At 31.8% G+C, this 15,727-nt stretch overlaps 1 protein-coding gene across 1 annotated transcript; it reads right to left on the bottom strand.

Annotated features, from left to right (window-relative positions):
• Positions 1-728: 728 nt before the first annotated feature.
• On the bottom strand, positions 729-14,434 carry LOC139093471 (uncharacterized). Its single transcript, XM_070644204.1, has 3 exons — positions 13,795-14,434; positions 12,393-12,769; positions 729-1,146 (listed from the first exon to the last, which is right to left on the bottom strand). Exons 1-3 carry the CDS (start codon positions 13,944-13,946, stop codon positions 1,070-1,072), a joined length of 606 nt encoding a protein of 201 aa, XP_070500305.1. The 5' UTR covers positions 13,947-14,434; the 3' UTR covers positions 729-1,069.
• Positions 14,435-15,727: the final 1,293 nt, after the last annotated feature.

Here is a 15,727-nt window from a genome sequence, read left to right as displayed (position 1 = left end):
GGAGCTCATGAGAGTCAATAAATCATACATGAATCATTCTTTGTTCCTCATACGTCCTCATGCCTTTTAAAATGTACACATATTAAATTTATGAATACATAAAGCCAGTCGATTGTCGAATGAATCGAATTGAAGCAGTTATTGAAATTTAAATAATTTATCCAATCAATTTTCACCCTGACTTGACTACTGTGTTGAGTATCTGAAGTTGGGGGTCAGTGATCCTGAATATATTTGAGATGGAGGATTCTTTAATAAAGAATTTAAAATTTTTAAATTGAAAAAATTGAAATTTAAAATTTAAAATTGAAAAATTGAAATTTTAAATTTTGAAAAAATTGAAATTTTGAAATTTAAAAAATTCAAAAAAATTGAAATTTAACAAATTCAAAAATTGAAATTTTAAATTTTTCAATTTGAATTTTTAAATTTAAATTTTTCAAATTTAATTTTAAATTTTTCAATTTTTCAAATTTAATTTTAAATTCAAAATTTCAAATTTTCAACTTTAATTTTAAAATTTTTTAAAAAAATTTTTTTTTTGTGAAATTTCAAAAACTCTTCAAATTCCTCACAGCGTCACCCAATTCAATTTAAAATCATTGCTTAAATTCTAAATTTAATTCTTAAATTCTACATAAATTTTTTCATATTTTCTATCTTAATTTTATCACCACAAATTTTAAAGTGCTTTATTATTGCGCAAAAATTATAAAAAAATTAAATTATTTTCAGTCGACTAATTAATGCGTAATGAGAGAGCACTTTTGTTGTTCGTATATAAATTATTAATTATGATTGATTATGTAAATAAAACACTCGATCCACTTCCAACGCATGCATTCGGAATTGGAATTGAAAATTGGATTTCAAGTGCCAATTTAAAGTACTTAAATATCTACTTATTGTTGTATCTACGAACCCTAAATTTTTTAATATAAAATATTATTTTTTTTTTGTTCCTAATCGACTTAGAATAGTTCAGTTTTATGCTGTTTCATTGTCTTTTGTTCTACTTTCCTTCCTTCCTTCATTTCTCGTACAACACACAGTTGTTTGTTGGGTCTTTTTAAAGATCGGCTCGTGCCTTCTTTAAACTCACAGCTGACGTTGTCGACAAACGGCGTTTTCGAACTTTTAAATAGTCTGAAAATAGAAATAAAGGAATAAATGAATTTTAATTTTATGATTAATGGTTTAAATGGACTAATTTATTGGGATTAAGCGAGTGTTTTGTGTATGTCGAGAACTTAATGGCTGCATATGTGATGTATGTAGTGAAATATGGCCTAGGAATTTAAATAAGCTAGCATTTTGAATAATTAAACGGATGGACTTAATTATATACAAATTTTAGTGTCAAAACACGGTCTAAATTATGCATCTGTTAACAGTTCAGAGCACAAGGAAGCCTAAACTATTGAAAGACACATGGCATGTGCCATTCGTCTCCACGGCAGTCACACTGAGCTCGTGTCGAGCCTAAAATATAACAAATACATCAACAACATAGAAGAAGTTTGCCTAACCCTCAAATTTGCGGATCCAAAACCTCCTACATTTCCATTCTGACGACCTTTTTTAGTCATCAATTCAAAAAAATTTAATCACCAACTCATTCAGATGTAAAATATCAAATAACAGAGTAAAAAAACAATAATATTGTAAATAAAAGTCAACAGTAGCAGCATGATTGTAGGTTTTATGTCAATTATATGCTGAATGGATTAATAGGAGAAAAGTATCAATAACAATGACCTATAAATCAATCAATTGTAAAATTTTTGTTATTATGTAATTCAGACAATGTTACAAGGTTGAATTGGGTAGAATGGGGAGGAGATGAATCGCAATGCGGACTAATTTGATTGGTTTTTGATTTTGCAACATTGTAATGCAATTGGATTGTCTTTTGTAATTAATTATAATTATGTTCATTAAAATTACAATAAACTCAGAATATTCATCATAATTATGTCATTGAAATGGCAATAAATCAAATTCCTTAACTGTCAAGTATGTTTTGAGATTGTTATATCCCCGAGAGTCACTGCCAACAAGATTTGACTTCCGAAAATTCCCTTAAAGTCACATCCAATAAAGTATCAAATTACATCTACAAAAATTGAATATCTTGTCGTCAATCATATCCTACATATAACTTATATCGATGACTGGCAAATCGACGTTTTTCCACACATTTTACCTCCCAAAAATAGAACAACAAGCAGATTGAAATCAGATCATTATTTGTTGCATCTGTCGATAATATTTCATAAAAAAAGGCATATGAATGACTACACAACAGAAAGGATTGCAGCAGATTGCTTTCAACAGTCGACCACCCTCGGTATGGATCGTATCATTTTCAGCGTTACAAAGCGGAAAATTGGAAATTTAAAGAATAACGATTTTTTGGAATTAAAGCCGGTTGGGAACTGAAAGGTCAATTTTAAAGATTTATAGATCCATAATAAAACATTGTATACCCAAAACAAAGCAATTATCCAATAAATCATAAGCTAAAACCCCTTCAGTCCACTTCAATGCCAACATGCATACAGCAATGTCCTCAACAAACATCAGACATGACAATTATTCCATTTTTTTCCCTTCTTAATGCAATTTTAATTGAATAAATGGAAATAACTGCCTTGAATGTGAGAACTTTCCACTTGAAAATGTAATTTCTCTTTGCTATTTTAATGCATAATAATTGTACAGCTATAGAACATTGCTTTATGCATTGATTGTATGGCATTTTTGTAAGGATAATTGATCAAGTTAAAGTGGACATGAATGGGAAAAGAAATGAAAAGGTTTTGTTTGCATTTCTTCATGTTTTTGTTTTTTTCTGTGCTTCGAGGACTCTTTATGAGGCTCGTGACGTCAAGGACTTGAAGCCGTTGTGGTAGACATAAATGTTCTAATTTTTTACATGAGGGAAAAGTTGTGGAATTAAAGTGGAACAACTTTTTTTTGTTGAGAGTGTGGTTTTTGGATTGTTAAAGGGATATATACAGTCACGATGGCTTTAGAATTGTCTATCTGAATATAAGGTACCCATAAAGGACGTGTGTACCCTCCTAATTGTCATAATTGAATTGTTTCCAGATAGACTGAATTTTGATTGAATTTGACAATCTTCGACTGGATTTCATGAGATTTGAACCCACAAAATTCAAGTTCAACTCCAAAACTCACTCAAAATTCCCCAATGACCTCCAAACTACCCCGCAGAGGTCAATTAACTCTACAAACTCATATGCGCTACAATGCCTTCATAAATCAGACCCATTTCATTCATTCAGAACCCAAACACGCCCCGAACATAAGTAAATTACCTGATATTTGCCCTTTTCCCCCTTTTTTTTTTGTTGGTCGATCATACCTTTTCATTCCACAAAGAGCAAGCTCAAAAATTCATTTCTATTGTACAATACTTTTTTTAACATTCCCTTTACTTTTTTATTCGTGTGTGCTGAATAAAAACCGCAAAAAAAGAATCCAGCAACAACAAAAAAAAAAAACAGCAAAATCCATTCAAGTTGAAATTGAGCGAATTTGGCTCCCAGTTGTGATGCCGAAGAGAGTAAGCGGATGTTTGTAATTGATCCCTTTCTGTATGTGCATATATACTTAGTTCTTGATCATGAGGAAGAAAAAAAAGCAGCACAAAAAAAATTGATTGTAAAATAACAATAAAGCACAATAAACATTTCTTTTTTGTGTGCTATTGACATTAATTTGGTGCACAAAACAACAACAATAATGATTTCTAGGCTATTGAGGATGTAAAAGGCATAAAATAAAATGCCAAACAATCGATTGGCGGAATGTGGAAACCTATAATTTAATTTTAATTCGTCATGAACTAATTCAATAATTGATTTCTGTTGAGTTCAGGTTAAGCCTTCTTTTTCCTTCAATTTCTGTATTTTTATGATGTTTTTTTTTGTTCCTACTGCTTTCAATACCGCAACTGTTTTTTGTTTTTATGGAGAATATAATAGCGAACAAAGTTATGATTCATTCATTTACTTGAGTTTGGGTGCTATTGATGGAGGAAAAATCAAGGTATGGGTGCTCTATGTGGGAGAACTATGTGAAGGTAACCTCAAAAGTAAGGAAAATAACCTCAAAATCAGGAACATAACCTCAAATTTTGATCTCATAACCTCAAATTTAAGGAACATAACCTCAAATTTTGGTAAAATAGCCTCTAAGCCAAAATCGAACCTCTTAACAGGAATATAACCTCAAAATCTGGAATATAACCTTGAAAATTTAGAACATAACCTCAAAATCAGGAGTATAACCTTAAAATTTTCGATCATAACCTCAAATTTTGGCTTTTTCAAAACTTTAACCTCAAAATTATCCAAACTATACAAAATCACATTAAAATCCACAACAGTCCCACACCTTGACTCAAAAATATCAGTCCAATACCACATATCTCTATCAGAACAAGCATACTTCCAGCAATTGAAAATATATCCAACAAACCGGACATTTTTTTCTGCTATCCGATTTTAAAAATTAAACCACATTGTAAATATTGAGAACAATTTTGTGAAATGTCGAGATTTTTTTCAATTTCATATTATTTTTTCATTGAAAATAGATTGAATTACTTCTGTGGTTAAATTAACACCGCAATACTTCCTTTCTGTCTGACAGGATTGAGCAGCAAGTTGTCATTTCATTCGACCATAAAGTTGCGGTTTTTGTGCTCTACCTTTAATTTGTCCACACACACAAGAGAAGAAAGGTTGCATTCATTTTAAATATTCTTGCATGCATTAAAATAGCATATCAGTATTCAATTTGTTGAGCTATACTGAACTTTCCATATGACCATTTGCTAGATTTGAAAAATGTTTTTATTATGCACATACATAATTATTTAATTTTTATTCATTTTGCTCTGTCTTTTTTTTCTATTCCTGTGTTTTTCGTTTAAAAAATGAAATAAAATATAATATCTTTTATATATCAGACAAAACAAGTTGGGAAGACATATTTCGGGGTGGTGTATAAGGCGCATTATGATTCTTGATTATTGTAACTTGTTGGCTATATTCAAACAAAATTTAGGAATCTTTCAATATTCACTAATGTTAATACAAGTGTTAATATGTGAAAAATGACCAATAAATTGAAAAAAAGTAAAAAAGTCCCCACCTCGAAAAGTTTTTTTGATTTTTCTCAACAATTTCAATATATTTTTTGATAAAGTAACTTTTATCTTGTTTAAAAAAGTAGCAAGCATCAATCATTAAAGATTTGAAGTAAAAAGATGACTTCGATCAAAAGTTATGATGAAAAAAGTATTTTGAACACAAAAGTAAGTTGATTCTCCCCTAAGAGTAATTCTGATTTTTCAAAAATAGAAAAATTTTGAAGGCATTTGAAATTGTATATTCAAAATTTCATAATTACAATACTTTGAGGTTAGAATTGTCAACTCTCAGCATCATGCATCTCTTAAATGACACCCCAGACATACCATCAATTAAAAGTCATGTCCACAACAAAAAACTGTTTTCAAAACTGGACAAATTTGCAGCAGCAAGAGTGAGTAGGGATAATTGAAGAGATAAAAGAAGAGATAGTGAAGCTAGCAAATTCTGTTCATACAGGATATGCCATAGACCACAATAAAATACAAAAAAATGAGAATATATATTTCTCTCTTCCGAAACAGAAAACATGAAAAATGTCTGATATATATTAAATATAAATTAAAAATACAGCCATTCTATGGAGCATGAACGGCAAGCAGCAGCAGTAGAAATAGAAATGTATAATTTTTTAATGCATTTATTCATGAGATGAATGATTATGAAAAAACATTTCCATTTTTTTTTTCGTCTTCTTCTTCCTTCCATCGTTGAATTTCTTATTCTTCTTTCATATCCTCATCATGCTTTTTAAGAGTTAAAATATATTTTATTTCGAGTTTCGAGCACCAAAATAAAAACGGCAAATTGTGATATGATGTGAAATGTTTGATATGTGTTGCGGGTTGGAGCGACAATATGGCATAGAAGGAGAGACTTTTTTTCTGGGGTAAAACAGTTGTAGCAGAAGAGACAGAACAAAAAAAAAGTTTTATAGTTTTTTTGCACTGCAACATTTCGAAATGGCCTGTCATTTGATAGCGGAAATCATCATGTGATGTACTAGATGATGGCAATTTGTTATGGGGTGATTAATGGTAAATGGGAGCTTTGGGTAGCTGCTTTTTATAGAAGCATTGACCTTGACCTTTTTGTTGGTATTACTTTTTATAGCATTTCCGAGTGGGATTTGAACTAGGTGATGGGAATTTCTTGTTGCATGCTCTTATACCTTAGCAACTATAGCTGCCATTTTTAGATACATTACAAACCAGCTAGTAGCACTTCAATATTCATAGCATTCACAAAATCACTTCAGCATTTTACATTTACAGACCTAATGCAATGTACCAAATCCATCAACATCTCATTCATGCATAAAAATGCGAAAATGAATTGAATTGTTTCATCAGAATGAAAAGTCCAGCAAATATACCTCCTATCTGATGAGATTCAAAACTCTTCAGTCAAATCCAGTTTGCAATGTATTCAAGAGTCCTCAAACATTTAACAATTTTCCTCTCAAATGCGAGATAAAGAGGCACACATATAAAAAAAGCATGAAAAATTATTCATTTGAGTTTTTCAATCGCTAGACAACCGACAGCACAAATCTACATGTTATTTTTTTCTCCACATCCAATGGCAAATGGTGAAGAGCTCACAATTTCAGTGCCTAAAATCATTGCCAAAAAAATAAAACGAGAGGATGAACAGTTAAAAAAATACACATACAGAGGCTCTCCACATCTCTCGCACTGTGAAAATGTTTTGAATTAATTAAATTTTTGTTATGTCCACCTCCATTTTCGCGTCTCGGCTATTTGAAATAGCGCGAAAATGCATTAAAAACATTTTACGTTGTGGACAGTGAGAAGTGCCAGCATTTTTTTTTTTTTGAAAAATAGATAAAGAGGTAAGAGGAATGTGTGTTTGTGTGTCTATATGTTTTTTGAGCAGTAATTTTATTATTATAAGCAACTTTTTCTAGGTTATGTTGACAGTTTTCTGAACTGCTTTGAGTAAACTGTTTGAAACTTTCAGGGATGATGCTTGCCACTTTTTTATGCAGTAATTAAGTTAGAAAAATTGTTTTGAATGTTTTGGACGTGAGTTATGGCTGAATAACTTTTCGAGGTGGACACACATTTTTGTATAATCTCATTATTCGACTAGATTGCAGCAATAAAATTTACCAATTTCAAAAATTTTTCTTAAAATCCTTCAAAACATCCACGTAGCAAAGTAAGAACATCAGTAACAAACCCCAGAAAATGCGCCTTAGCCATTCATCCCAAGTGGCTCCATAACTTGCTTGTTTTTTCTTCTCTTTATTTTTGAAATAGAAATGCAAATGGTCACGGCACCGCACTTCAGTTTTACTGACTGATATACATTTGAACATGCGGTTACATGCATTAATCTGCAGCAGCAGTAGCACAAGGCGCAAGCACATGCTAAATTATGAATATATGTCCAAATGGATGGTGTAGGGGTGTTATGTAAATTTTTATTATACAGTAATTTCTGCTACTTCCAGATGGCTCGCTCACTCAGTGCCATGAATTTTTATGATCAGGATATATATACATTTTTTTCGGTTGTCTGTCGTGGATATGGTAAGTAACTCACGTGCTCGCGCCTCATTATCAATTCATTTCGATCACAAATATGTTAATAGTTTTCATTCCTTTACATTTAATTTTCCTTTTATTTTTGTGGCAATATTGAGAACCCAGAAAGCTCATTATCATATCAAAATGTAAGAACGGAATTTTTAATGTCATTCGGTCAATTACAGCGCGAGTTCAACCCCTCAATAAGTCTCATTTTCATGTTATTTGTATTAAAATTGCAAAAAAAAGCCACCGCACAGATGGTTGGTAAACTGATGTGGATTATGGTTATTCATGGCTATTAATTCATCAGAAAATGATGGCATGAGGAATTCATAATTGCGGCTATATTCCTGCCTTTGCTTTCTTTTTTTTGTGTTCATCACAAATGACGGAATAAATTTCCTCGGGGCTGCTAATTGAAGAGCGAATCTGACACAAAAAAATGTAAAAATTCCTTTTAAGGCATATTTTTTGGTGGACACAGAGGAAATGATAATCAGCAAATTTACGGCATTCGACACAGCATGAAGTGCTATTTTCATAATTTTTTTACTTTGTAACAGGAAATGTGGTTAGAATCATCGGACAAGAATTTGCGTCCATAAATAAATGAACGAAAAGAGAAAGAAGACTTTCATGATAAAAATAATAAGAAGCAGGAATGTGATGAAGCCATGGAAAAAAAAAATTCAGTGGAAAGGATATCCGAGCGCTGATGTAACAAAATTTGAATATTTTCGGTGGAAGAAATTTGATAGTCTGTGAATGTAATTCGTTGGGAAAATTTGATGAATTATTTAAATTTTTTCAACTTCCACGTGTAACAGGGAAGGTATTTAATGTTGTATTTTAACGGATTTGATCTTGTTCATTGTCTTGTTCCTTGAAATTGTTGAAGAATTGGATCAGATGAATTGAAGTTGCTCAGATGAGAGTCAAAGTTGCTCAGATGTGAGTCGAAGTTGTTCAGATGTGAGTCGAAGTTGCTCAGATGTGAGTCGTAGTTGCTCAGATGAGTCAAAGTTGCTCAGATGTGAGTCAAAGTTGCTCAGATGTGAGTCGAAGTTGCTCAGATGTGAGTCGTAGTTGCTCAGATTAGTTAAAGTTGCTCAGATATGAGTCAAAGTTGCTCAGATGTGAGTCGAAGTTGCTCAGATGTGAGTCAAAGTTGCTCAAATGTGAGTCAAAGTTGCTCAGATGTGAGTCAAAGTTGCTCAGATGTGAGTCGAAGTTGCTCAGATGTGAGTCAAAGTTGCTCAGATAAGAGTTGAAGTGACTCAGATGTCTCGAAGTGGCTTGGCAAGTGGTCGATCATGAGTTCGAAGCTCAACTACTGTCAGAAACTTTCAAATTCCCATAAATCTCACCACTTAATGAAGCAATTTTCCAAGAAATTCATCGACAAAAAAATAACGTAGATAAAAAAAGTTCCCACACAAAAGAGCCTCATAAAAAATGAAGAACCCTTGCTAAATTCTAGAAAAAAGAATACATTGCGCGACCATAAAAAACTCAGATCCATAAAAACCAATATCACATTTTCCCGCTTCATTAAATAATTTTGTTAAGTACACAAAAAAAAAAGTTCCTCAAAAAAATTTCTTCCCATTGATCACGATAAGATATGTTATTTTAAGGAAGAAGTTATGATTGCAAATAATTTTTTTTCTATCCATTAATTTCCGGTAAAATTCTTTAAAATTCGTCCGTAACGTCTCATTTGAAGTCTCCCTCGTCATGTTTCATGCATTTTTCTTGTGTCTTATGGAATGTAAAGTAATAATGATATTAAGTCTCGGAAAGGGGGAAAGTAACAGACAAGCACAACAAAAAAAAATTGTTTGTTGTTGTTATAATGTGCTGTTGTGCATGGAAAAGCAGCTAAGGAAATCTCCTTAATATTTTTTATAAAAGTATATTTCACGGTTTTTTAATTTTATTGGATTTTTTTCATTTCACGCTCATGTGAGCTGTTTTGAAGATTGAATAGGAATATATGAGCAAGACGGTTTAATGGAATTATTGCCGTTTGAAAGCTGTTGCTTATAATAGTCTGGAGAAAGAGTTGTGGGAAAGTATTGAGTAAATAGAAATTTTATGGATTATTATGAGGATGTATTGATCATTTTTATGGATATTAGGTGTGGTTTTCAAAGTAAAATGTATGGGAAAATTTGTCGGAATATTTTACAATTTTTAACGGTTTTTTAGAATTTGAATGTAAAAAACACGTGGATTTTGTGAAAAATTGAATAATTCAACTAATTTGGGATTTTATGTGGATTTCCTAGTTTTTTCTGCTGATTCATAAGCTTTTCTATCCTTCGTCTTCAAGTGTAGCTTAACTTGTACGTTAATCTTCAATTTTTAGTAAAAATTCACGTGTTTTCCATAATTTTTTCATTAATTCTCACAAATCATCACTGATTACACTCCTAATATCAAGCAATAAGCAACAGATATCCACAATCAGCTAGAACTCAAAAATCAACAGCATTTTTAACGAACTTTCTTTCCTTCAATCCAACCCCAAAAAAACCACGTGCAAATCAGTTTCCTTCCACTTCGAAAAGTTTTATGCATTTTAATCATAATTAATGTCTGTATTTAAAATTAATTTCTGTACATAATTTGTCAACAACGTGGCAAGGATTGAATGAACAGACCCCGAAGCTAATACAATGTTTCATTCAAGAGTTTTTTGTTCTTCCTTTTACAAAACATTACAAAGTAAATACAAATATACAATTTTTTCTCATTCAGTTGAACGGAATGCGCTTATAAAGAGAGAAATGGGAGCCAAATTGGGCAAACAATGAGAAATGTACAGTAAAATGAATGAATGTAAATAAAATTAATTCCCTTTTTTCATTCACGTATAATTTCACCGTAACAAATTGCATTGAAAGAAGTGAACAATATTGTAAGAAGTTTTCCTTTCGGTCCACTCGAGCATGATATGCCAATGGGTAGGAACGGATGAAAAATAATATTTATTAACATTCATCTATCACTAGCCTTTAGGGTTTGTTAGCATGAATTTTTAGGAATTTCTCGTTTGAGAGTTTGTCTGACTGTCTATTTGGCTGTTCGTACGTTTGACTATGTCTAGCTATCTGTGAGTCTGTCTATTTGGCAGTCTGTCAAGTCATCAACCCCGTCCATATATTGATTTGAGCCTGATTTGCAATCAGTTCATCAGAATGTCAGTTAATTTGTAAGCATGCCCATCCCCAAATCCACTTCATCCACTATGTCTAAAGTGCGCTCATTCCAGTCATTAACGACCATGCCTACCTCAACTTTCCTTCAGATCTATCCTTTAACTCGCTTTTCTAATGCACACAGAATGAAAAATAACTTCTCGTCATTCCAGCTATGAATGCATAAAAAATTCAAATCTGAAATCTTTTACTTCTTTATTCATTCTCATCAACCTACTTCCTTGCTTCCTTTTCTATTTTAATTTCTTTCTTTTGTTATTCAAAATTCCGATGGTTTTAAAGGCGACTTTCTATCTCTTTTTTTATATTTTTACATCACAGGACATAAAAGGAAGTTCTTTGGACAGATAAAAGGGAAGTGAAAATAATGAAAGCCATCAAGTCATTGGACACGATACTTCTTTAAATGAAGATAGAAGGGATAGAGAAGGGAGAGACAACAACCCCTTTATGATAATAATTTTTAATTTCTTTCACTTCGGACGGAGATGAAAACCTTTCAGTACCCAAAACAGAAAACATAGCAAGTAAGGGTCGAGAATGTCCATAATTTCCACTTTCCATCAATTCACTACGGTATTCTTGAAGCAGGAGAAATAGACGAGAGAGGAAGGAAGTCAAGAGATAAAAAAATTAAGAGGAAAGGAAAAATTCTTTCTTGTCGTTGCGAGGGTAATTGGAGGACAGATAATAAGCATAAATGCTGTGGCAATCTAATGGCTTGATTGAGTAGGAATTAAGCGCATTTTGGACTGGATTTTTGAATTTTTAAATCAAATTTTGGATTTTTTGACTAGAATTTTGAGTTTTGACTAGAATTTTCAATTTTTGGACTAGAATTTTGAATGCATGACTAGAACTTTGAGTCCAAAAATTTCAAGACATGCCGACAAGCTTCAACTGTTCCAAACTGCATCACAATTATCCATTTTGACACAACTTTTGAATTTTTGACTAGAATTTTGAGTTTTTGACTAGAATTTTGGATTTTTGACTAGAATTTTGAGTCTAACATTTCCAAGACATCCCGACAAACTTGACCTACCCTCAAACTGCATCACAATTATCCTGCACAGAAAATAACAGAAGAGATTATAATCCTTAATTTTTCTTACATCACTAAGCTACCGTTTTGAATATTATTAAAGAGTCCCTTTGCGGCAACAAATGCTTCACTTTTTTTCCTCCTTTTTATTAATTTGTCCTCATCACTATGCAGTTACGGATTACTCAACATTCATTTTATTTTTTGCGATGAAAATTAATTGGTCTCACGACTGCATAGAAACCGAACGATGATGAGATTATCACTTAATGACAGTATTAAAGCTATTGTGTAGACCCCGACTTTAATCCCAATCAATTTATTTTTTATATGCACGACAGCATACAGCAGATACAATGAAATAAAATTATTCACTCACCTGTAATTTTCGTTTGACTTAAGCATACACTATTATTGCTACGACCACTACTCGATGACGAGGATGATGATGATGATGTTGCTACAACATGAATTTTTTGCCATGACTTAATCGATGCACCTCCGATGCTATGTGACAGTGGACAAATATTTTCACATTCATTGAACAATGTATCGTGTTCATTGATGTTCACTTGTAAATTGCTTCCATTCACAATATGCTGACGATGGTGATAGAATCTTGGCACTTCAGGAACTCTTGCTGATTCCCATTCATATTGACTATTTCCATTTGACATCGGTGATTCGTTGACAAAGTCAAAGTTCCATTTGTTCGATGCTTGTAATTGATATTTTGCCATTTCTATTTGAGCATAGCTGATGTGCAGATGTGATGATAAGCATGAAGGAAGAAAAGAATATGAAATTTGAAATTAAAATCGCAATCAAATTATCATTAAAGTGCTTACACAGATGTAAGCTCTAAGCAAATAACTAGCTGCAGAATGAATAAGAAAAAAAATGAGGAAGGAAGGAAGGAAGGAAAAAGAGAATAAAATGAAAATTAAGTGTTGAAAGAAGATCTGATTTGGTATGTCAGGTCAATCACAAGTAAATGATGCGAAATTAATGCTCTGTAGTAAGCCCTTTTGTGCGCTTTTATGAGGCTGCTGTTGGATGGGATTTTAATGGATTTGAAGAGATTTGGTGATGGAAAAAGTGAAATGAATTGAATTTGGAAAGGAGTTGAATTTTGATTTGATTTTAAATTTGAATTTCTAAAATTTAAAATTTGAAAGTTTGAAAAAAATTGAAATTTAAAAATTAAAAAAAAAATTGAAAATTAAAATTTCAGAAAAAGTTAAATTTAAAATTGAATTTAAAATGAAACTTAAAATTTTAAAAAAAAGTCAAAGATTTGAAAAATTTAAATTTGAAATTCAAAATTTTTTAAAATAAAAATTCTTGAAAATTGGAATTTTTTTAATATCACAAATTTTAATCTAATTAAATTTTGAAATTTAATTTTTCTAAACTTTAATTTTGCCTTCAAACTTTTTTAAAATTCAAATCTTTTAAACTCAAATTTCAAATTTTTAGAATTCAAATTTCAAATTTTTTAAAATTCGAATTTAAAACTTTTTAAAATTCAAATTTAAAATTTTTTAAAATTCAAAGTTTAAATTTCAAATTTTTTAAAATACAAATTTCAAGTTTCAAATTGAAAAATCAGTTTCAAAATTTAACATTTCCCAACAAAACCGTGTCCACATAAAATCCTCCAATTCTTATATCCAATAAATTTACTTATTTCTTCTTTTTACACCTTTTTTCACTTCTCTTTCCTTCCTTCCTTCCCATTCACATTCTAATTCCATTCAAATTCCAATCATCTAACTCACCTTCTGAATTCACTTTTAATAATGGGACCAAAAAGTGATCTGCTGACTTTATTAATCTTTTGAACCCGTTCCAATCGCATTTTTGCCGATTTACGTGGCGATGCCACCTGACTAACGCGCGTTAAGATTGAACATGAAAGTCGTCGTGTCATTGTTTCTTGTGTATATATTTTATTATTTTCCCGTAAATTTGTGTTTAATGCTGCGTTTAAGTTGCTTTATGAACTAGAAACTTTACTTTTTTTTTATTGCCGTTGATTCTATTTTATTTTATGTCCTTGCCATTTACGGTCTTTTTGACATAAAAGGACGAAACAAAAATAATATTGCCAAATTGTATTTTCTATTGTAATCGACACTTTCAAACTCTTTTCACTGATTCAGTCACGCGGTATTCAATTCCAAAAAAATGCAATCTAAATGCAAATTTCCACAATTATCTAGATGCCTATGGGTGTTATTCACTAATGGATCTATTAAAATTCACTCAATTTTTTTTTTGTTGTAATTTTCACTTTTGTGCTGCACACGTAAAAATTATGCACTTTTGAGTAAATTGCTTTTTTCCAATTTTTTTGACGGGTATTCTCGTTGTTCACAATATTTTCTTTTTTTTTGTCAATATGAGGATGTTAACACATGCCCGACACAATTCCGAATGAGTAATTCTGACTATCTACCTGCATGTTTAAAGTTCTTTTTTTGGATAGAATTTAAAAAATATTTTTAAAAATTGAGAAGAATGAGTAAGGAGAAGGGGAAGTGGGGAGAGAGAGAGAGAATTTAATGAGAATTGAGAGACCCTTTGTGCAGTCGATTACATCATGAACTATAATAAAAGGGCTATAAAGAATGAGAGAGGGACGAGGGCAATAAAATGAAATTTTTTTTAAAGGGCTACAGTTGAAAGGTGTTTGGATTGAGTGTTGAGCGCATTTTATTTGATGTGGTTCTGATTGTGTCTTGACAATTTAGATTTGCAGATAAGGAATTGGGTCTGAAATTCAATATTAAAGGACATACTAGTGAGGGACCGTAAAATTTCCTATTCTCCTGATTCAGTGCTGTCCAAACTATTTGATGCGGCTTTAACCTAAACTATAGAAGCTCCATTAGGGACTATTCAGGTATTTCGTTCAGGAAAAAGAAGGGGAAGGGTTAATCCTTTTAATCAATAGACATTCTTCGTATTAAATTGTTCATTTTTGAAGATGCTTTCAAATCTGGAACGCAATAAGAAGACGGCCCTAGACCGTGAAACCTCTTTTAGACCTTCCATATCACCAATGTGGACCCATTCCCTTCCATGTGACCATGACCTTCCCTTCTCATGTCACAAAGTCGATATTTTCATGCTAAATCTGAGTCGACTTCGGACTTTGGAACCAAAAAAAATGTTAAAAAATCTCAATTCCTTCCAATAAGTCCCCCCCAACAGCATTTGGTTAATTCTGTACTCTCCCCAGCCATGCCCCTCCCTCCGTCTCCCCTCTCCTTAGAGAATTAGAGAGAATTGTCATAGATTGATACCTGCAATTCAAATACGTGAATTACGCTAAATACACTAAATTCAGCAGGTAACAAAAAATCACAATACACCCGCATATCCAAGACAAACTGACTTGTCCGAACCTACGACAACATCTTAACTTTACCAACTTAAAAGAACTAAAAGAAACAGAACAAAACTATCAAAAGAGGAGAAGAATTTCTTTACAGTCATCAAAAAAAGAACTAAGAAGAAAAGAAAAAGGAATAAAGAATCCCATAAGATCATAAAAGCGACGTCATAGAGATGTGAAGTAATAAAAGGGATTTTTTTCTTCTTCTTCTCAAGTCATCATCGTCTTACTCAACATCGTCATTCCGATGAGAGAAAGAAATGCCATATCAAAGGGTCTCAGTAGAGACGAAAGAGAATGAAGAGAATAGG

Source organism: Chironomus tepperi, unplaced genomic scaffold (assembly GCF_022539635.2).
Source record: "Chironomus tepperi strain 1889 unplaced genomic scaffold, CSIRO-AGI_Ctep_v1 contig_335, whole genome shotgun sequence".
In the NCBI taxonomy this organism is placed as follows: domain Eukaryota; kingdom Metazoa; phylum Arthropoda; class Insecta; order Diptera; family Chironomidae; genus Chironomus; species Chironomus tepperi.
Note: the sequence above shows the minus strand (reverse complement) of the source record. Positions and strands in the feature narration are given on the sequence as shown.